General features: G+C 43.1%; 1 protein-coding gene across 2 annotated transcripts in view; it reads left to right on the top strand.

The window, feature by feature from the left end:
• GOLGB1 (golgin B1) overlaps positions 1-23,940 on the top strand; it is a 1,744,011-nt gene that overhangs the window by 142,133 nt on the left and 1,577,938 nt on the right. For both annotated transcript variants that reach the window (XM_044087881.1, XM_044087880.1), the window contains exon 2: positions 6,449-6,552. In XM_044087881.1, coding sequence (XP_043943816.1) covers positions 6,454-6,552 — 99 coding nt within the window. In that variant the 5' untranslated portion in view covers positions 6,449-6,453. The remainder of the gene's footprint in view (positions 1-6,448; positions 6,553-23,940) is intronic.

Below are 23,940 nucleotides of genomic sequence, written 5' to 3'. Positions count from 1 at the left end.
AATCACTCTTCTTTAAACTTCTTTTTGCGGCGGGAACCCCCACAAATGCTGAAATTATATATGCCAACTCCAAGATCGCCATACCTTAGAGAAAAGGGACTTTTCCAAGAAATGGCATCTTGGAATTGGTGTCCGTAAGTCCATTCTTTCTGTCTTTCAGTCTCCATATTTCTGGACTTGCTCTAGCTGGTCTCAACATTTCAGATGGTTAATTAGAAAACCACCATTGCATTTACTGCTTTGTCACCTTCCTCTGCACCCTTCTTTTGTCATCACAGAATTGTGCTTATTACTTCTGGGGCTTCACCATTGCTCTGCAGGCTGGAGGCATGACATTATTGTACCTGGAGTGTGTCCTTCAAAGGATAAAGCCCAGCATCCAGCCTCTTTAGCTGCACACCAGTTTTCTTGCATCTGAAGATGTTCATCATGCATAAAGCTGCAGTCATAACAGATGGGTTCTCCTGCCGTCAGGCGGGTCCTCGGTCGGCCGAATTCCAGAGTCTAGGTCCGGCGTTGGTTGTCGTCGCTTCTTCCCTGACGTCAGTGCGACAGGGGTATAAAGGAACCAGCCAACTCCATTTTCTTCAGTCTTTCTTGCCGCGCGGTGCCCGAAGCAGAAGCAGTTCGCAAGTGCCGGTCGGCCAGCTCCTGAGATTACGAAAATTTGGAAAACAAAGTCTTCTTAAAAGCTAAGTACCCCGTTGGGGAAACTTTTCTTGCCTCAGACCGATGTCAGACAAAGTTAATAATTGTATTTCTTGTGGGAAGCAAATACCGCATAAGGATTTCCATTCCCTCTGTATACCTTGTTTAGGCCCAGACCACGACGTCTCTGTCTGTCGCTTTTGTGCTACATTCAACAAACACACTATTAAGCATCGGGCGGAGTTTGCCCAGCATTATTTTGGGAAAGCATTTAACTATACTATGTCGTCGGATACTCCGACTCCGGTTATGTCTAAAAAACGCAAAGACAAGGACCGACACACGAGGTCCACGGCCTCTACCGACACCACGCCAAAGCCGACTTCATGTGGTCCGGTTCTCAGCGAGGCGCCTATGCAGCCCCTAACTACCGACGACACTTCTTTGGCGGTGTCTCATGTGCCCGAGGTCGCAGGCTTCTCGGCCCACACCCCGACTACAGATACCGAAGCCACTCTTGGCATTGAAACTCAGAATGTGGACAGGTCCACCTCCACTCAAGGTGTCTTCAGACCTTCCTCTTCTTTCTCCATCAAGGCTTTCACAAAGTCTAAAGCAACCATGCACTCTAAAAGATCAGCTACACAGGGCCCATCTCCAGGCCCCATGCCTAAGAAACAGATGCTTAAAATGGCTGAGGATTTAATTAATCTTATCAGAGGTTCTCAGCCCCCACCGGACAAAAGGCCCAGAGTGGAGGAAGATTCCCCCTCCTCTGATCAGGGCTCCATTATTTCAGTGCACTCTGATGATCAGGAACATTCTTACTCCCCTTTTGAAGACTCTGATGCGGAGGAGTCCATCCCTTCTGTCTCCCCCCCAGAGGATTACTCATTTGGGGAAACTTTGCATACCTTAAGGGAACACTTCCACTGGGAAGGCCAAGATTATTCTGATTCCAAGAAAAGGCTCAGGGAATTTCTCTTGCTACCTCAGCACAGGTCTCTGGCTATACCTCCTGTCTTGGACATCCTGAATGATGTTTACTCGGAGGCCTGCCTTAACCCGGACTCTCTACCTCCAGCTCCAGTTAAGCCTGACAGGTACTACAGGGTTCCTGACTCACACCAATTTCTATACAAAAGCCATGCTGCTGACCCAGAAACCACCTCACAGGGCCCCAAGGGAGTTAAGGCCTCCATTGCTAAAAATCCATTACCTTCCGAGAGAGACTCCAGATCCTTAGAATGGTGGGGGAAAAAGGTGTATACCTCGTCAACCTTATCCATGAGGGCCTTAAACTGTCAGTTTCATATGCTAAAATACCAACAGTTTTTGTTATCACAATTGAAAAGTAAAATGTCACAACCTGAACAACCAGACTTGAAGGAGTTGCAGGATTTGATGCATAGTGCAGAACAAGTGGGTAAGCATACCTTACAATGTGGTTTTGATGCTCTAGAGGCCTCATGTAGAGCTGATGTTACAGGATCAGTCATACGTAGGCATGCCTGGCTCAAGGAACAAGCCTTACCTGATCATGTCAAAGCTAAATTACTAGACGCCCTCTTCAAAGGATGTACTATTTGGTGCTAATGCTGAGGAGGTGTTAAGGAAAATGGAGGAAAAGGCTAAATCAATGCAAACTGTGAAAGAATTTCTACAGGTACAACCCCACGCTTTTAGTAGAAATTGGCCTTCCAAAAACTGGTCCTTTCCTGCTACGGACAGACACCAAAGAGGCAGATACAGGCGCCCGAGGGGCAGAGGACAATCCCAAGGATCGTTTAGAGGCAGACAATGGCAAGCTCCTACACAAAGAGGTGGTGAGGATAACTCGCAATCTTTCAGAAAGCAAACCCAATGACTTTCCCCTTTGCATGCCAACCAAGTCTTAAATGGCAGCCCCCTTAGGAGGAAAGCTGGCATTATTTTCAAAAAATTGGCATATTGTCACAAAGGACAAATGGATCCTGGACATTATAAACAGAGGCTACAAATTCCATTTTCACACCCTTCCAAAAATGAGAGGCATGCCAAACCTGCCACACAATCAAAGGGCAGAGGCACAAAGGCAAATTACAGATCTCATAAACATGAAAGCTATTCAAGAGGTACCTACGCACGAACAAGGTCAAGGTTTTTATTCCAGGCTATTTCTGGTGCCAAGGAAGGGAAAAGATTGGAGACCTATCCATCCTAAACACATTTCTACTCGTACCAAAATTCAAGATGCTCACCCTACAGCAACTTCTTCCCATGCTGGGCAAGGAGTCTTGGCTGGTAACATTGGACCTCAAGGAGGCATACCTGCATGTCCCAATCAGACAAAATTGCAAACGGTACCTCAGATTTCTTGCAGGTTCGACCCATTATCAATTCTCTGCATTGCCCTTTGGCTTATCTACTGCGCCCAGAGTATTCACGAAATGCCTGGCATCAGTAATTGCCTACTGCAGACTTCAAGGGATACAAATATACCCCTATTTGGACGACTGCCTTATCCAAGCGGACAGCAAGCACATTCTTCTGAAACATCTGGCTTATGTAATAATGTTGTTGAACTCTCTGGGATACACAGTCAACAAAAAGAAGTCAAGGCTAATACCCTCTCGGAAGATAATTTTCCTGGGTGCCAATTTGGACACAAACACCCAGATGGCCTACCTCACGCCAGAGAAGCAGGGCAACTAATTCAATACTTCAGAACACTAGCAAATTGCACCAGGCTGACTGCAAGGAAAATCCTGCAGGCTCTGGGATTCATGGCATCTTGCATCTTGCTAATCCCATGTGCAAAGCTGCATATGAGGAAACTACAATGGTACCTGAAAAACATATGGTCTCAACACAGCCACAGTTTGGAAACAATAATACCACTAATTCCATGTCTGCAAAAGGAATTTCTGTGGTGGGCTCAAGCATGTCAAACAAACACAGGTCTTCCATTCAGCAAGCCTCAAGCAAATCAAGTCATCACAACAGACGCCTCGGACTACGCCTGTGGCACATGACAGATCGGTGCATTCAGGGCAAATGGTCCCAAAAAGAAAAGCATCTTCACATCAATCAAAAAGAAATGCTAGCAGTAATAAATGCTATTATAGCTTTCAAGGACCTTCTACAACCAGGTCAACTATTGATAAGAACAGACAACACTACAGTTATGTGGTACATAAACAAACAGGGAGGGACACATTCTTACCCCCTATGCAGACTGGCCATGTCACTTTGGAACATGGCCGTGGACTTACAAATGAAACTACAAGCACAGTACTTGCCAGGCAAGGAAAACACGCTGGCAGACAACCTAAGCAGGAATATGACAGATCCACACGAATGGAAATTGCATCCAAAAGTTTTTACAGAGATAATCCAAGAATGGGGAAGGCCAGACATAGATCTCTTTGCCTCCCACAAAAATCATCAATTGACAAAATTCTGCTCAAGGATTTTCCATCCAAAGGCCTGGAGAGTGGACGCTCTCTCTTTCAGTTGGACATCAATGACAGTTTATGCCTTCCCACCTCTTCCTCTGCTGCCCAAAGTTCTATTGAAGACCAGAGCAGACAGACCAAAGATGATTCTCATTGCTCCGGACTGGCCAAGGCAACACTGGTACCCACTCCTGAGGAGCCTGACGCATTCACCACCATGGACCCTGCCTCTAATGCCTCTTCTTCTGACTCAGCACAGCTTCAAAACTCTTCACAGCCAGCTAAAAACACTCAATCTGGCCGCATGGAAGGTTCCTTAGCGTCACAACAGGCCCTACTCTCCAAGGAGGTGCAGGATGTCATTTTGGAGGCCAGAAGGCCATCAACTAGAAAAGCTTACTCCGCAAAATGGAAACGTTTTTGTGTCTGGCATGAGAAAAAGGGCCAGGATCCTGGAAAACTGAATTTACCTCAAATACTACAATATTTGGCTGAACTGCTAAGCAGTGGACTTTGTTTCTCCTCCATCAAAATCCATGCCTCAGCCATTTCTGCAGAATACAACACTGATCCACCTTTATTCTCTCACCCTCTCTTAAGACAGTTCCTCAGAGGGGCTAAGAGTTTAAGACCTCCAAGGAAACAACCAATACCTGCTTGGGATCTTAATTTCATTCTGGAAAAACTGACCTTGCCTCCCTTTGAGCCAGCTGCCTCATCAGATTTGCAATATTTGTCCTGGGAAACAGCTTTCCTTCTGGCTATCACCTCAGCTCGTAGAGTTTCAGAACTACAGGCTCTCATGGCTGTACAGCCTTTTATCATCTTCCATCAGGACAGTTTCCTTACGAACCAACCCGTCCTTTATGCCTAAAATGGTATCCAGGGTAGCTTTAAATCAGGCCATACATTTACCTACTTTTTATCCTAATCCTCAAAACAAAGGGGAGAGATTACTACATTCCTTGGACATCCACAGACAACTGCGTTATTATTTGGACAGAACAAAGCCTTTCAGAAAATCAGAACAGCTCTTTGTGGCCTATGCGGTAGGAGCTCAAGGAAAGCCAATTTCCAAACAGACAATCTCAAAATGGATAGCCCACTGCATGCTTTTGCTATTCCTTCCATGGCAAAACTGTACCTACAGGCATTAGAACTCATTCCACCAGGGCCACAGCCACCTCTGCAGCCTTCCTCAGAGGAGTTCCTACCAAGGACATTTTGGAAGCAGCCACTTGGAGTTCTGTGCATACCTTCTCCAAGCACTACAACCTACCATTATACTCCAAATCTAGAGCAGGCTTTGCCACTGCAGTCTTGCAGGGCATTTTGGCTCCTCCAAGTTCCATCTAGTGCCTACCACCCCTTTCTTAGCTTTGGGATTCTACCCATCTGTTATGACTGCAGCTGTATGCACGATGAACATAGTACAGTTTTGTACCTACCATAAATGTAGATGTTCGAGTGCTAATACAGCTGCAGTCCAGGTTTCCCTCCCTCCTTCCCCTCTTGGGACAGGCCTATAGGCTGACACATCCTCATACAACTTGATTGGGGTATTCATTTATGATGTATTTGCTTGCAACTACTGTATTTTGATTATATTGCACTGCATTATTACACAAATTTATGTATTGCCTTCCCTCTGGGGGCACCTGACATCTGGGGCAAGAAAAACTGAAGAAAATGGCGTCGGCTGGTTCCTTTATACCCCTGTCGCACTGACGTCAGGGAAGAAGCGACAAAAACCGACGCCGGACTTTGACTTTGGAATTCGGCCGACCGAGGACCCGCCTGATGGCAGGAGAACCCATCTGTTATGACTGCAGCTGTATTAGCACTCGAACATCTACATTTATGGTAGGTACAAAACTGTACTTTCTAGTGTGCCAGCCACTATTCCTAGGTCTGTCTCCTAGTCTATTGTGTTTTTTTTTTTTCTTCAGCATTCTCCTATCCTGTAGCCTTCTAGGATTTAGGCCTGAAATAGAGCACTATTCACAAGTAGCCATTAAATTTGAACAGCTGTTTTGTTAGTTCTTCTAGCCTGACACTGGGTCAGAGGTCAGTTGTATCAACCTTATTTTTGGTTCTTTGCAGAATGGAAGCTGTAAAAGTTGAACCATACAGGACCTTAAGCATGAATCTAGTCCCTCTCCTTACCTTGCTTAGAAAAGTGAATTATTGGACAGTGAAATCATTTTTTTTTTTGAGATTGTAATAGGTTAGTTGTAAGAAAATGCTGGGTGCCATATGATTCGCAAAATCCTTTCCAGTAGTTTTGACCTTACAGTTGACATTGTTTTGGACTGTTGTTCATGAGCACCAGCTTAGCTTGACTCTTGTCCTTTTTCATTCAGGAGCAATGTTTAGCCGGCTAGCTAAAGGAGTGAACACAGTACTGCAAGAGCTATCCAGAGATGCAGATGAAATTGAAGATGAGGATATTCCGAAAGAGGAAGAGGTGAGTGTTGCAATTCTGTTAATAAGCAGAGATCCCATCCAAGTTTTGTCATGACCAATAAATGTGTCCTTGAGAACACATCACCGAATTACATCACTGTAATTGTAGAATGAATAAGTGAAAGCACTTGTATAATTATTTAGGCATGCTGGCTCATGTAAAATTGTCATAAGAAACTTTTTGCTGTAGTGGAAATGTTCGCTTGGTGTTAATCACAGGCTGCTTTTGCATGTTTTTTGGATGTGAATCTGCATTTTTTGCCAGAGATGGCCTGCATATGTCACCCCTGGGCTTCCGGATACTGGCCAAGGCTCTTGTCACCCCTATAGTGCCTTTTTTAGGTGGTGTTCCAAAGACCAAATTACCACCATAACAGCTACAAACAAATGTAATCTGAGGGTCATGCTGCTCTACGCTAGAAGTCTAAATCTCAAAATGCCCTAGCTCGAAACACTCCTTAAAATGGAGAACATCAACATTTGTGCTGTAAGAGCGACCTGGTTCAAGGCAGCAGAAAACACCCCTACACTACCAGGCTATAACTCTTTCCACACCTTTTGGCCCCAGAACTTGGACCGAAGCTCCAAAGGCGGTGGTGTTTCCATATTCATAAAGGATGCGCACACCTCAAGACCGGTAGCCCAACATAACGCATCAGAGATACTTCAGGTGCAGCTAACGCTAGGTAAGACAGCGATTCAGGTTGTAGCCTGCTGTAGGTCCCCAACCATGTCCCAAGACTCGCACTCCACATTCCTAAGCACCCTGGGGAATATTAGGGTCCAACCTAACACTATCATACTAGGCGACTTCAACTACCCCTCCATTAATTGGGAAAACTACTCATGTACCAATACACTTGCCCAATGTTTCCTAGTTTCATTAATTTCAGTGCCCTCAAACAGCTCGTTCTTACCCCCACTTGAGGTAGCAACATCCTTGACCTGGTCATTACTAACATGGGCGACTGTTGCGCTACGCCAGTAGTCCGCTCCTCCCTGGTTAGATCTGACCACAAACTAATCACCTTGGAAATCCACATTCCTCCCACCCCCCGCAAAGGTAACCACCATGAAAAACTTCTCCAAAGCTAACCTTGGGCTCCTAAAAACAGAGGTGGCTAACTTCACGACACCCATACAAATGGAGAATAGTTGCATGACTGCCGAATCATACACCAATGCACTGTACGAACACGTACACAAATGTATGGATCTCGCCAGACCCAATAGAACAAAGACGCTCTCCTCCAAAAAAAAGGAAGCCAATCTGGTCTGGTGGTCCTCTACCATAAACAAACTCCACAACAGGAGGAGGAAACTGATGCTGAATAAGGTGAAGTCCCAAGACTGGAAAAAACCCCTTATCAGCCTCAACAAAAAGTTTAGATCCCTCATCAAATCCTCTAAAGTTAGCTATGAAAACAGAATTACAGTAGACAGTAAAGACAACCACAAGGCCTTCTATAGTTATGTAAAGAATCTCCATGGAAATGCCCAGATTTGCTCTGAGCTACTGCACAATGGTACCCCTATACCGAGCCAACAGATATTGCCAATATACTGGCCAACAGATTCAATGCCGACTTTACTCCCCCAAAGGACCAATCACAATACCAGTAGATTGACAGGCACCCAATATTACTGCTGCACAGGTTAAAATAGCACTGCCCATGGCCAAGAATACAGCTTCTATGGGACCTGACAGTATCCCTGGCTGTGTTTTACATGAACTACAGAGTGAACTGGAAACTCACCTATATGCCCTGTTCAATCACAGCCTCACCTCAGGCTTTGTCCCTACCGAATGGCACACTGCTACAGTCATCCCTCTCCACAAAGGAGGAGCCACTACAGACCCTGGGAACTATCACTCCATTAACCTGACAAGTCTGATATGCAAAGCTATGGAACGTATCATCATGAACCTAATAAACAAGGATATAGGGAATACTCTGGATCCCACACAGTTTGGTTTTGTGAAGGGTAGATCATGCCTGCTCAACCTGGTCAACTTCTTTGAGTCAGTCACCAGAGCTGTGGATGAAGGCAAGGTGGTTTATACAGCCTGCCTTGATCTGGCTAAGCCCTTTGATACCATTCCCCACTCAGGAATCGTAGAAAAACTTACTAAGCTAGGCATCAACCCCTGTATCACCAGGTGGGTTGCAGACTAGCTCACAGATAGAACCCATGGTGTGAAAGTAGCTGATTCCAAGTCAGACTGCCGACTAGTCATGAGTGGAGTCCCACAGGATTCGGTCCTGGGTCCTCTCCGGTTTGGTATATACTTCTCTGAAGTCCAGGCCAACACGAAGGGATTCTGGCTGACAAACCACAGATGATTGCAAACTGGGAGCTATTATTAACTCCCCGAGTGATGTTGACATCCTACAGAATGGCCTCACTGAGACCAATGACTGGTGTCAGAACCATGCCCTTTAGCTCAATGCCAAAAAATGTGATGTGTCGTTATCCCCTTTGGAAAAAAACAAGTTCCCATGAATTACCACATTGATGGTAGTCCACTGAATGCAGAAGGCGTTAGAGATCTGGGAACACAGGTTGACAGCAACCTTTCTTTTGATCACCACATTGCCACTGTGGTCAGAAAGTCCTTCTGTGTGGCACATCTCATTACTAAGGGTTTTGCATCCAGGAAGAAAGAGGTCATTGTCTCCCTCTACTCTTCCCTCATTAGGCCAGTCATCGAGTACAATGCCCCATTTGGCATGTTTCTCACTAGACACCTGCAACAACTGGAGAGGCTGCAAAAGTACCTCACAAAGAGGATCCTAGGCCTTAAACACTTGTCCTATATAGACAGACTCAAAAAAAACTCCAACTGTTGTCTGTCTCATATTGCCTAGTTAGAGGCGATCTCTGCTTGACTTACAAAGCCATGTCTGACCTAGCCCTGTTAGAAATGCTACAGCTAAAGAAATCCGAATCCCTCCACACCACACGCTTAAGATACCTCAACCTCATTACCACAATCAACAGAGCTTACTGGAGGGACAGGTTCATAGCCCAGAGACTGCCCATGCTATGGAATAGACTTCCCGTACATGTTAAGCAGAGCACCTCGCTGACCCTCTTCAAGAGAAATCTTGATGAGTGGATGGGAAATGGAAAATTCACCCCAGGGATAACTCCAGTGGCTCTACTCGACAGAGGCACCGGGAACTAAGGTCGGGTGGCACAATGCCAGGGTAATCCTATGGGCTAGGCTTGTAAAGGCCCCAGGGCCATTAGCCTAGTACACACCTATGAACCTATGAAGTAAATAAGCAGCAGTGACTGTGGCTGATTTTAGTACATGGTATGTGAAATGAAGATTGTTTACAGTGCCTGTTTCAAGGCTGTAATGTTCAGATTGTTGAAAAGAGTGTTGCAGAAGTTTTGCAGGCACCTAGTAATGCCTTAGGTTATGAATGATTTAAACGTAATGTACTAGAATGGAGACACCTTCTCTAACTTTGGTTGTGTAAGGTTAGTAAAGGGAGCAGAACCTCTTTCTTTTTTCTTTCTTTCTTTCTCTGTTTAATGTATCTGTAATACAGCCCCATGTCTTAGACCTCTGATTTTGCAACTCCAAAACTGGATTGTTAAATGCCAGTTTTTTGACTAACCATATGCCCAAACCTTTAAAAACAGTGATATTTTCTATTATCTGCAGCTCATGTATGTATTTTTTTCATGTTCATTTCTATCTCGTTTAATTTGGCTCAGTTTTGATGTGTACGTAAAGTAACTTGCAGTAAATTTATTTCTTTTACATTCGTAATAATTCTAATAGTCTTCAGACTTTGTAGACAAACATTGCAAAAGATACTCTGAAAAATGAGATCACCAAGGCTTAATTAAATAAGTAAGGATCATGAAGAGGTCTCTGTGGTATACCACTGGACAGAGAATAAAATTCATATTTATGACTATCAACTACCCAAGTTCAATTATTAAGCCTGCTATAAATTCTTAGCACCTAATCCCCTAGACCCAAATTCTTTAGTTTTGTCATAAGTAAATTATGGTTAAATGTGTAAAAAGCTGCAGTAAAAGCTATGTAAACCACATCCACTTGAAGAACATGTTCTAAATCAGAAATAATATTTCTATAAAAAGCTAGGTTGCATGTTAATTTATTGATTGCACATGAATGCACACTGCCATATTTGTTACCTCAGTCTTTTCAGCACTAAACTCTCCATAACTTTTCCAACACAGAGTACGAAGCTGATAGGTCGCAGCTAGTTACTAATGAAAGATCTTCCTTGATTTTGGAGTGGTACTACCCTTGTAGCTAATATTAAAAAATAAATAAATAAATAAATAAATATATATATATATATATATATGTATGCACTCATGTTATAATGTTGTTATAATATATTCATATAGTTGATCTCTGCATTAAGGCTGCTCCTAGTGACATAATTTTCTGGAATAAGATCAAAGATGTTCAGTAGATGTTACTGCCTGAGAGTCTTTACAGTAGCCTTGTTTAGGTGTTTAGGGTCTAGCCCAGGTTTGTCTTTATCTCATTTTCATAAAATAATGGTTCCTGAGCATTGACTGTAGATTAGCAAATTATCAAAGGATAGTGTCTAAATCATAATCCATCTTCAGAAGTGCAATATAATTGTTTAAAAAAGTAGATTGCTTAGTAGTTGCCCAGCATTTCATATTAATATCACAACTTGCAATAACATGATCACTTCCCACTAGATCTGGATCACACTTCACCTTAAAGTCCATGAGTTAAGGCAGATAGCTACAGTACTCCAATAATTTTGGATATTTTTTTTTAAAATCAGACTGTAAAAAAATAATGGCAGTACACTTGATTCTAGCATCTCAATTTACTAGGCAGATTTAAGTCATCAATGAGAATTGCATTATCACAGTCTTGCGTATATTACAAATCACTTAGTGAAGACATATAATTGACACTGTTAGGTAGCCAGTGAACATGTACAAGTTGTATAATGTTGAGTTTTGATACTGAAAATTAATCCATCAGGTTTATTATTATCAGATAAATGTGTTTAACAATTAGAAGTATGATCACAAATACAGTGCACCCCAGTATTTTCACTGACTGAAAAAAAAATTAAACCAGGGATATTTTACTGCCAGTCATTTAGCTTGTACCAGGTTTCCGTGTAGTGAGCAGTTCCATGCAAATGTACCTAATTTATAGCAACAGAAATGAAACTGAAATCTAACTCCTGAGAGCCAGCAAACAACTACACTTTGAGCTCTGCTGGAGTGCATTCTCAACTCAGAAAGACCAGGCAGACATCTTCTGCACACACTAACATTTATTTATTTTATATTTACTTTATCCTACTTGGTGATCCCAGGGAATAAAAGACTACACTCCCTTTGAATGCTATTATAAAGCTGAAAAACCTATCCTCAGCAATCTCTAAAGTGTATACCAAAAGCAACATATATGCCTACACCTAGTGGACTCCCAAGAACGAAGCCCATAAGGCAAGCAGCACTTTACCCAGGACTCTTCTCATAGGGGACTCCAGTATATGACACACACAGATTCCCCACTCACCAGACTGGGCAAGGAGAAGATAATGGTTAGTTGCTTATCTGGAGCCAAGGTCTGCCAGGTTATGCACACACTTAAGTTAATGCACCACAGGTACCAGTAGGATTCTGTCATAGTTTATGTGGGTATAAATGACCTGAGACATAATTCACTAGACTATATGAAGAGAAACATTATGGATCTCTCTGAATATGTGTCTCAGATAGGTGTGTGCCTTGCATTGAGCAGCATTCCACCTTCACCAAGGATGGTGGCACAGTATGAACAAAGAGTGATTGACTTTAACAATTGGCTTAGTTATTGGTGTCATTCCAGGAGTATTCAGTATTTGTCAACATAGGAGGACATAGGTAATAGACCATGTTGCTTTGCCAAGGATGATCTGCACCTGTCCCATCGGGCTGTTCACCCCCTTAGAGCCTTATTTTAGGCAATGTGTCATTGACAAAATGACTAGCTTAGCAAATAAAATCCAAAGGAACCTAAAGGTGTTACAGCTCAGTTCTTGGAACTTTAACAAGAAACTCCACACCCTACAAGCTGTCCTCTCTTTGCCATTATCAAGACATGGTTTAATGCCACAGAAAGTACTCTGGCAGTGCAAGGCTTCACTGCCTTCCAGATGTTTAAGTCATCAGCCACACAGACAGGAATTTAAGATGGAGGTGTCTCGATCTACATTAGCAACAACTATATCTCTAGATTGGTTAAACAGGATGATGCCCTGGAGTTCAACCACATGCAAATCACCATAACTAAAGTTCTGTACCATATCCTAGCAAGCTATAGGTCACCAGCTGTAACCCCATGAATCCCATAAATTATACCTAGACCTGCCGGAGACACTCCCCATCCAGCCAAATACCGTATTCATGGAAAACATCAACTACCCCTCTATAGACTCGGAAAAATGCACTGCCTCCAACTTGCAGGTACAGCTTTTCCTGGACTATATTAAACAAATACCTTTCACCAGATAGTGCAAAATCCAACCAGAGGTTCAAATATACTGGATCTAGTTTTCACTAATATTGGAAAGTGCTGCACCCTTCCATGTCACATCCTCACTGGTGAAGTCCGATCACAAAGCAGTCTTCTTCAAAATAAAAATCAACCTGGACAACCCAGTAAAGTCTGTAACAGTTGGGAGCTATTCTAAAGCATACTGCATCCTATTAAACAACAGTTTGTAAAAATTCATTGGCCCTCTGAACCCTGAGTTCACAGCAGTCTGTGCAGAATTGTTTACAGAAACCCTGTACAACCTTGTAAATGGCTGCACAGAGGCTGCTGTTCCTAAAGTAAGTAAGCCCAAAACAAATGTCAAAAACAAATCACACTGATGGAATCCTAACCTTAGAAGAGTACAGTGGATATAAAAAGTTTACACACCCCTGTTAAAATGCCACATTTATGTGATATAAAAAAAAAATGAGACCACAATAAATCATTTCAAAACTTTTCCCACCTTTAATGTGACCTATAATCTGTGCAATTCAATTGAAAAACAAACAAATCTGTTAGGGGGAAATATAAAAAATAAAAAAAACATACAATAAGCTGGTTGCATAAGTGTGCACACCCTTAAACTAATACTTTGTTGAAGAACCTTTAGATTTAATTACAGCATTCAGTCTTCTTGGGTACAAACCTGCCATCAATTAAAGAGACTTTGATTAACCCCAAATAAAGTTAAGCTGTCCTAGTAGGATTTTCCTGGCATTTACTCAGTTACCTGCTACAGCAAAAGCCATGGTTTGCAGAGAGCTTACAAACCATAAAAGGGATCTCATTGTTGAAAGGTATAAGTCAGGAGAAGGGTACAAACAAATTTGCATAGCATTGGATATATTATGGAACACAGTGAAGACAGACAGTCATCAAAAAGTGGAGAAAATATGGTACAACAGTGAAGTTTCAAAGAACTGGATGTCCCTCCAAAATTGATGAAAAGACAAGATGGAAACTGGTCAGGGAGGCTGCAAAAGAGACCTACAGCAACACTGAAGAAGCTGCAGGAATTTCTGGAAGTACTGCTTGTGTACCACATGCGACAACAATCTCCCGTATTCTCCATATGTCTGGGGCATGGGGTAGGGTTGTAAAACGGAAGCCTTTTCTTACACAGAAAAACATCCAAGCCCAGCTAAAATTTGCAAAACAATACATCAAGTCTCCCAAAAGCATGTGGGAGAATGTGTTATGGTCTGATGAGACCAAGGTTGAACTTTTTGTCCACAATTCCAAAAGGTACGTTTTGCGCAAAAACAACACTTCGCATCACCGGAAGAACACCATCCCCATGGTGAAGCATGGTGGTGGCAGTATCATGCTTTGGGGTTGCTTTTCTTTGCCTGGAACTGGGGCTTTAGTCAAGGTTGAGGGAATTATGAACAGTTCCAAATACCAGTCACTTTTGACCCAAAACCTTCAGGCTTCTGCTAGAAAGCTGAAGATGAAGAGGAATTTCACCTTTCAACACGACAATGACCCCAAGCATGCATCCAAATCAACAAAAGAATGGCTTCACCAGAAGAAAATTAAGATTTTAGAATGACCCAGCCAGAGCCCAGACCTAAATCCAATAGAAAATCTGTGGGGTGACCTGAAGACGGCTGTGCACAACAGATGCCCTTGCAATCTGACAGATTTGCTGCACTTTTGCAAGGAAGAGTGTGCAAATATTGCCAAGTCAAGATGTGCCATGTCGATAGACTCCTACCCAAGAAGACTGAATGCTGTAATTAAATCAAAAGGTGCCTCAGCAAAGTATTAGTTTAAGGGTGTGAACACTTATGCAACCAGGTTATTCTACATTTTTTTATTTTTTATATTTTTTCCCCATAACAGATTTGTTTGTTTTTCAATTGAATTGTACAGGTTATAGGTCACATTAAAGGTGGGAAAAGTTTTGAAATTATTTATTATGGTTTCATTTTTTTATATCACAAAAACGTGGCATTTTAACAGGTGTGTAAACTTTTTATATCCACTGTATATAACAAAAAGAAAAAAGTCATGGACAAAATCAGTAAGAGCAGCTCTCATAATGGCAAGAGCCCAATAATTATACTGAGCATGAAACTAAAGGGAGTAATTAATTGCAACAAGGCCAATTATGAGGTCAGGATAACCTCTCATGCTAAATACAGCCAACAAGGCCTTCTACAGCTATCAGAAAAAACAAATACGTTCCAGGCAGGCAAGACTTGAAATATAACTAAAATCAAACTGTATTTATTATGAAGCGTTTTTCGTCCAGTTAAACTACATGAACTTCTTCAGATCTGGCACAGCTATGGAGTTGAGATCTCAGCTGAGTGCATTGTTTAGCCTGTTTTAACAAAAAAAAATAAATAAATAAATAAAATACTGTCTTGCTAGCTTGTTTCCCACCTTTCCTAGCCAGTCCAGATCCCAGGCTTTGCTTGTCTCAGGACTTTTATTTTCTGTGTTCAGAGCTATCCAGACCTTGCTGTGGTAGAGGGGAAGTCTTACTGCTTACAGTGGGAGTGGTGAGCATTGTACTGCCTATCTAACACTAGAGGAGTGGTTTCCAGCTCTGAAATTGTAATTTTATTTGCCTTTTTGGGCTGATTTCTTTCCCTTTCAACTTTCTGGCTTATAAATGTGTGTGTTTGCACATTTTTCGCATCGTGCAGCACCGCGTGGCTACAGTTAAACTATTCCAGAGGCCAGAAAGTCTGCTCTTCAAATTTCCCTTAGAATTAGCTGATTTCTCATTAGTAGCACTAAAATCTGAACCCTTGTGACTAACACTTGCTCTAAAACCTGCTGGAAAGCAGTAGGAAGCCTGAAACTGATACAAGCACTCAACTCTCTTTGTCAATAAGGAGAAATTAATCGTAGGCACTAAACAGCCTATAATTGCAAAGTACCTTGCAAAGCTAAGGGAAAACAGCTCTTATACTTTAGGTGCTTTTTTGTAAACAGGCATGTTCAAGGGTCAGCTTCCAGGGATTTCTCCTGTCCACCTGGTGAATCTGGGCATTCTGGGGCAATGCGGCAACTGCCTCATGTCCACAGACAACCCTGTCCTCCTACCACCCAACACTGCAACCTGCGAGAGATGCACTTACATAGCCAAACTGGAAGCAAAGCTCTCTGCGGCCAAGATTGTGCTAGACAGTCAAGAGGAGAAGGTTAACACCTGCACTACACCTCAAGCAACTCATAGCCCTTCAAAACCCACACCGTCAACACCCACATATAGCAACACTAAACCCACATATGCAGAGGCCCTTAACATTAACCTGCCCAAGCAACAAGGACCTCTGAAGCTGAAATGCAAACAAACACCTGTCACAACCAAAGTGACACATAGCTCACAACACCAGTGTGCCACCCAACAACAGCCCTTAAGGCAAGGCAATGTACCTAACACTTGAGTCATAGATGATTCTGTAGTCAGGGACACTGATGTCCCACTCACCAGGCTGAACAAGGAGAAAATTACAGTCAGCTGCCTGTCGGGTGCCAGGATCTGCCACAAAACGCATGCACTCAAGTCACTCCACAACAAGTACAAATATGACTCTGTCATTGTCCATGCTGGAGTGAATGACTTGAGATGTATCTCCTTGGACTACATGAAAAGAGACATGGAAGAGCTCTCTGATCATGTGGCCCAGGCAGGTGTGTCCCTAGCCCTGAGTAGCATCCTGCATTCGCCCACAATTATACCACATATAAGGACAAAATGATTGACTTCAACAATTGGCTAAGCTTCTGGTGTCATTCAAAGGGGATCCAGTATCTGTCTGCATGGGAAGACATGATCGACAAACCACGATGCTTTGCCAGTGATGGTCTGTGCCTGTCACCCCTGGGATTCAGGTTACTGGCTAAAGGCTCTTACCACCCCTATAGTGCCCTTTTTAGGCAAGGTTCAAAAGATAAAACCACCACCGTAACAAATACAAGCGTGCAAAATCTGAAGGTAATGCTACTCAATGCTAGAAGTCTAAACCTCAAAATGCACTGTCTCGAGGCACTCCTAAAAATGGAGAACATCGATATCTGTGCAGTAACTGAGACTTGGTTCAAGGCTCCAGAGAGCACCCCTGCAATACCAGGCTACAACTCTTACCACACTTTTCAGCCACAAAACCAAGACCGAAACACTAAAGGTGGAGGAGTGTCCATATTCACACCTCCAGGCTAGTTGCCCAACACAATGCATCTGAAATTCTCCAGGTACAACTAACACTAGATAAGGCTGCAATCCAAATTGTAGCTTGCTACAGATCCCCCACCATGCCCCAAGATTCTCACTACACCTTTCTAAACATACTGGAAAATATTAAGATGCAACCAAACACCCTAATACTGGGTGATTTCAACTACCCTGCCATTAACTGGGAAAACTACTCGAGTGCTAACTCCTTTTCCCAACGGTTCTTGGAATTCATAAATTCCAATGCCCTGGATCAACTAATCCATTGTCCCACCAGGGGCTCCAATATCCTAGACCTGGTCATTACCAACATGGGAGATAGATGCTCCACACCAGTGGTCACTCCCTCATTGGTCAGGTCTGACCATAAGCAAATCACCCTTGACATCCACATCCCACCCCCTCCCCCCAGTAAGGAAACCTCCTTAACAAACTTCTCCAAAGCCAACTTCATGCTACTGAAGTCAGACGTGACAAAGTTCATGACATCCATGCAGCTGAGATCTGAAAGTTCAACTGCAGAATCTTACACTAAGGCACTGTATGAGCACATCCACTCGTGAATGAATCGGGCCATCCCAAATAGAACCAAGATGCTCTCCTCCAAAAAAAAAAAGGAAGCCAATCTGGGGGTCCCCTGCTATAAACAAACTATACAACAGAAGGAAGAAACTGTTGCAGAAAAGAGGAAAATCCCAGGATGTAAAAAACTCAAAAGCCTCAGTAAGAAGCTGAGATCCCTCATAAAATCCTCAAAAGCTGGTTACGAAAATAAAATTGCCAAAGATTCCAAAGACTACCACAAGGCATTCTATGGTTATGTCAAGAATCTAAATGGCAATGCTCAGATCTGCTCTGAGCTTCAACAGAATGGCATTTAAATATACTGATCCGAAGAATATTGCCAATATCCTGGCAGATCGATTTAGTGCCAACTTCAACCCCCTCTCACCCCCTAAAGGACCCATCTCAATACCAAAAGATTGCCAAATTCAAGTAGTCCCGGCCACACAGGTAGAAACCGCACTCTCCAAAGCTAAGAATACAGCATCCATGGGACCAGATGACATCCCAGGCTGTGTACTACATGAACTACAAAATGAACTGGCACCTCACCTAATTGTCATGTTTAATCATAGCCTCACGCTAGGCTTTGTGCCCACTGAGTGGCGCACAGCTACAGTTATCCCACTCCACAAGAGGGGGATCCACCTTGGATCCCAGGAACTACCATCCCATCAGTCTGACGAGCCTAATCTGCAAGGACATGGAACGCATTATCATGTAACTTATAAACAGACACTGGCAACCTTCAAACACTGGACCCCACTCAGTTTGGGTTTGTGAAGGGCCGATCTTGTCTCCTGAACCTGATTGACTTCTTCGAATCAGTCTCCAGAGCTGTGGACGAGGGTAAGGCAGTCCACACAGCCTATTTGGCCTTGCCAAGGTCTTCAATACCATCCCCCACTCTGGAATCACAGATAAACTTACTAACCTGGGCATAAATCCCTATGTTACTCGATGGGTTGCCAACTGGCTTACTGACGAAACCCAGACTGTAAAAGTAGCTGACTCCAAATCCAGCTCCAGACAAGTGACAAGTGGAGTACCTCAGGGTTCAGTCCTGGGACCACTCTTGTTTGGCATCTACTTCTCCGAAGTACAGGCCAACACTAAGGGACTTTGGTTAACAAAGTTTGCAGATGACTGCAAACTGGGAGCCATTATTGAATCCCCAAATGATGTGGATATTCTAGAAAATGGCCTGACAGAAACAAATGCCTTGTGCTAGAGCCATGGGCTCAAGCTTAATGCCAAGAAAATGTATAGTTATCCCCTTTGGAAAAAAACATGTACCCATGAATTACCACGTAGGTGGCAGTACACTAAACATCGAAAGTGTGACGACAGACATAGGGACACAGGTGGACAGTGGTCTCATTTTCTATAACCACATCGCTACAACAGTCAGGAAATCCTTCTTTGTGGCACATCTCATCACTAAAGGCTTTTCATCCAGAAAAAAGGAGGTCATTGTCCCACTGTACTCATCCCTCATTAGACCCATTATAGAGTATAATGCCCCATTTGGTATGTACCTCATAAGACATCTGCAACAGCTGGAAAGGCCACAGAAATGCCTTACTAAAAGAATCACAGGCCTAAAGCAGATGCCATATGCTGACAGTCTAAAAAAATCACCAGCTATACTCTGTGGCATATCGTCTACTCAGAGGCGATCTCTGCTTAACATACAAGGCCATGTCAAACCCTGAGCTGTTGGACATGCTCCAGTTAAAGAAATTGCAATCCCTCAGAGCCACACGCTGCAGGAATCTAAACCTTGTTATCACAAACAAAACATGCTGGAGGGATAGTTTCCTGACCCAAAGACTCCCCATACTCTGGAATAGACTGCCCACACATGTCAAGCAGAGCACCTCCTTGGCCCTCTTCAAAAGTAACCTTGATGATTGGATGGGAGATAGGAAATTCACCCCGGGGATCATATCAGTTGCCCTGCTAGACAGGTCCAGAGAAGTAAATATTGTGAGAAGAAATATCCAGGGAATTGTTATGGCTAGGCTTGTATAGGCCCTAGGGCCAATAGCCTAGTACTAACCTATGAACCAAGACCTACCAGCACCCTCTTTGTCCAATCAGTGCTTTGTGCCCCTGCCCAAGTAGCTGATGCACATACTCCTTTGAGATTTCATTTACACACACACACACACACACACACACACACACACACACACACACACACACACACACACACACACACACACACACACACCTTGGAAAGGCTGGCACAGGTTTACTAACTATGCCCTCTTCTGCCCAGACTATAATGTAGTTACCACTGCCACCAGCCAGCTCTTTATCAGCTACTTTAAGGCCTTTAACAAAGGTTGTCCAGTCTTACTGTGTAATATTAATATTTACAAATGGTAGTTTGACCAAGAGCTAGGCTGTAGTGGCCCACACAGTGTCACCAAATAAATATGCAACTACTCTCAAAACCTAAATATTTCTAGACAGATCAACCACAATGAAAGGTTTAAATGTATTTAATAATATTAGAAAGAAAAAGAAAGTAGTTGGTATATATTCACAGTTCAAAATCACAGGAAATGTTTTTAAAACAACATTGCAGGACAGTCTCAGATAAATGAAGAAAACTATCTAAACTAAGCTTCACTATATTACTGACTGAATCTAATAGAGTTATCATACCTTAGTTAACTTGCATAATTAGAGCAAGGCAGATGTGGTGAATGGTTCTTGTCAGGTCCATGACAGAGTACAGAATGTCCTGTCTCTCTAAGAGACTTATCAGTTTAGTGTCTCAAATATTACTACTGGGATATGTTGCAGAATGACATAATTTCTTGTCATCTGACTCTATCCCAGGTGAAACCCCCATTGCTACAAGCTAGCAGTGTTTAGCATCTGCCTGTAAAAATACATAGACCTCAGATCTTTAGCAGATGCTGGAAGTCCTAAAACAATTACATTCCTCCACATTTCAAGACTAGTAATTATTTCACCCTAAGGGGCAGTACACATATCTTCTCAGCACAGACTCTGTCTGTAGCTCATTGAAACTGAAAGGTACCATTTTTTATTGTGTAGCCATAAAGTAATTTCATTTTAGCTATTTTTCTGAAGTTAACCTTCTGTATTCCAGTTACTACTGTTAAATTACATTCATTTAAACAGTTACCATAGTGCATTTACATTTCTGTTCTATTCCAGTAGGGCACACTGTGGTTACATTTTAAGCACAAGCACTTTATAAATTACCTTTTTAACACACGTCTGTACAAAACAGTTTGTTATGCCACATGACATACAGTTCTAATACAGTTGTAACACAAGCATCTTATATAGAAAATGTTGATAGCCCCCTTGTCACACACATCACTGGGGGAATTGATGACAGAGCCCAGCTTGCAGTCATTTGCAAAGTTAATCAGCCATGGCCCACTGGTTTTGGCCTACACCTCAGAAAATTTATATCCCAAACAACAGAGGCCCCAAGACCGATCCCTGGGGTATGCTGTTCATTACAGTTCTACTGCTTGAGATGGCTTCCCCTATTTTGACTAGCTGGGTTCTTTCAGTGAGCCAGTTTGCTGCCCATTGGGTAATGTATGGATTGATGCCTAGTTGAGAGAGTTTGTCTATTATACCTGAGTGGAGAATAGTATCGAAGGTTTTGGACAGGTCAAGGCTGGTGGTGTGCACTGTCTTCCCCTCGTCCATGGCTTTGGTGACTGTCTCAAAGAAGTTGACCAAGTTTAACAGGCATGACTACCCTTTGATGAAATCAAACGGGTCGGATCGAGTGTTTGAAGGTTGCCAGTGTCCTTGTTAATGAGGTCCATGATAATCCATTCCATGGCCTTGCAGATCAGGCTAGTTTGGCTGATGGGTCTATAATTTCCTGGATCGGTGGACACTACACCTTTGTGCAAAGGATGACAGTGGCTGTCCTCTACTCGACTGGGATGAAGCTGGTACTCAGACTTTGGTTGAATAGGGTGTCTAGTGGTGCTGCAAGTTCCTGCCTGAGTTCATGTAGGATGCAACTTGGGATGTTATCTGGTCCCATGGAGGATGTATTTTTTGCCTTTAAGAAGGCGGTGATGACTTGCTGCCTCGCGATTAAGGGGAGGGAGGCAGGTGCTGGAGATGTCCTAATTTACTGATGGGGAGGGACAGAGGGGTGAAGTTTTTGCTGAGCCTGTCTACCAGTGGGTTGACTATATCTACAGTGTTTGTGTTTTTGCTGTCCTTAACCACCAATTCTCAGCAGATCTGAGTGCTTTCTTTGAGATTGCAGACATGTATGAAGCAGGCCTTATGATTGTGTTTAGTAGATGTGGCCAGTTTGGAATCTAAGTTTGTTTTAGAGGATTTCACTTGTGCTCTTATTTGCTTGTTCAGGCTAAGGAAAGATTGCTTCCAATTAGGCATCTGCTCCGTCTTGGTCCTGGACAGAAATTTTTTTTCCTTTTATTATAGATTTTTATTTATTGCAGATGCCCACAAGACAAGTTTACTCTTCCTTGAAGAGGAGGTTTTTGTCCTATCGGTTATTCCTGATTCCATGCAGCTATATAAATGCTGGTATAGTACTTTGGTGTACGTTTGGACATTTGTGCCAGTTCCTACTGAGGGGGAAGGGGCTGTGAAGCTGTTTATACCCTCCCTCAGGAGGTTGTAATCAGCTTTGGAGAAGTTTTTTTGTTTGACCCAAGTGGGGGTGGGGTGGTCAGGGGAGATGACTTTGAAAGTGGCTGCTTTGTCGTCGGATCTTACCAGGGAGGATTACATTGTAGGGATGCTGCAGTGGTTACTCATGTTGGTTAATACAAAGTCCAAGATATTATCTCCTCTTGTGGGGTATTGACCAACTGGTCCAAGGCATTTGCATTGACAAAATCAAGGGATCTATGGTCATTTGTGTTTTGGCATGAGTAGTTCTTCCAATCTGTGGTTGGATAGTTGGTTGACCAGGACCCGGGTAAAGGGTTGAATCTTGATAGAGTCTGAGGTCCAGGTAGGTGGAGTGGGCATCTTGAGTTAAAGTTGGGAGCCTGTAGCTAGCTGTGATTTGAATAGAGGTCTTGTCAATGGTTATCTGCACCTGGAGTGTCTCCTGTGTGTCATACTTTTTGACCAGCCTGAAGGTGTGTATGTCTTTAATATATATTGAAACTCCACCTCCTTTTTCTTTACTGCCCACAGTTTGGGGTCTGAATGTATGATAGGATAAGTAACCTGGTATGGCTGGGTTGCTCTCCACAGCGTTGAACCAGGTTTTTGTGACTGCACAAATGTCATCCTCTTCCAGGGTTAAGAATGACTGCAGTGAGTGCAGTTTCATGTGTAGACTCCTAGCGTTTAGCAGCTTGACCTTTAATTTGTGTTTTGATCAAATTTTCATGTTGGTAGTTTTGACTTCATGGCATTGCCTAAAAAAGGCAAGAGCCTTTGCCTGAAGCCCAAGGGAGACCGAAGCAGGCCATCTCTGGCAAAGCATCATGGTCTTTTGATCATATCTTCCCAGGAAGCCCAAGGGAGACCGAAGCAGGCCATCTCTGGCAAAGCATCGTGGTCTTTTGATCATATCTTCCCAGGCTGTCAGGTACTGGATCCTCTTGTAATGACATGAAAAACTAAGCCATTTTTTAAAGTCAGTCATTTCCTATTTGAATTAAGGCATCATTCTGAGTGACAGTAGAATGCCTGGGACACATATTCAGTGAGCTTGATCATGTCTCTCTTCATATAGTCCAGGGAGGTACGTCTCAAGACATTCATGCCAACATTGACTATGACAGAGTCATAACAGTACCTATTGTTGAGAGACTTGAGTGCATGTGTGATGTGGCGGATTCTGGCAACTGACAAAGAACTAACTGTGACTTTCCTTATCCAGCCTGGTGCGGGACATATCTGTATGTCTCACGATGGAGTCTCCTATGACTAATATGTTGGGATTATGGTTAAGCCTTAGTGGCTGTGAGAAACAGGTGTGTGGGCTATGTGTGGTATGGTGGGGCTGTGGAGTTTGCATGTGCTTTTGCCTCGGAGGTCTCTTTTGTTTA

This window comes from Protopterus annectens, chromosome 11.part0, assembly GCF_019279795.1.
Source record: "Protopterus annectens isolate FY-2018-M chromosome 11.part0, PAN1.0, whole genome shotgun sequence".
Classification (NCBI taxonomy): Eukaryota; Metazoa; Chordata; order Ceratodontiformes; family Protopteridae; genus Protopterus; species Protopterus annectens.
Note: the sequence above shows the minus strand (reverse complement) of the source record. Positions and strands in the feature narration are given on the sequence as shown.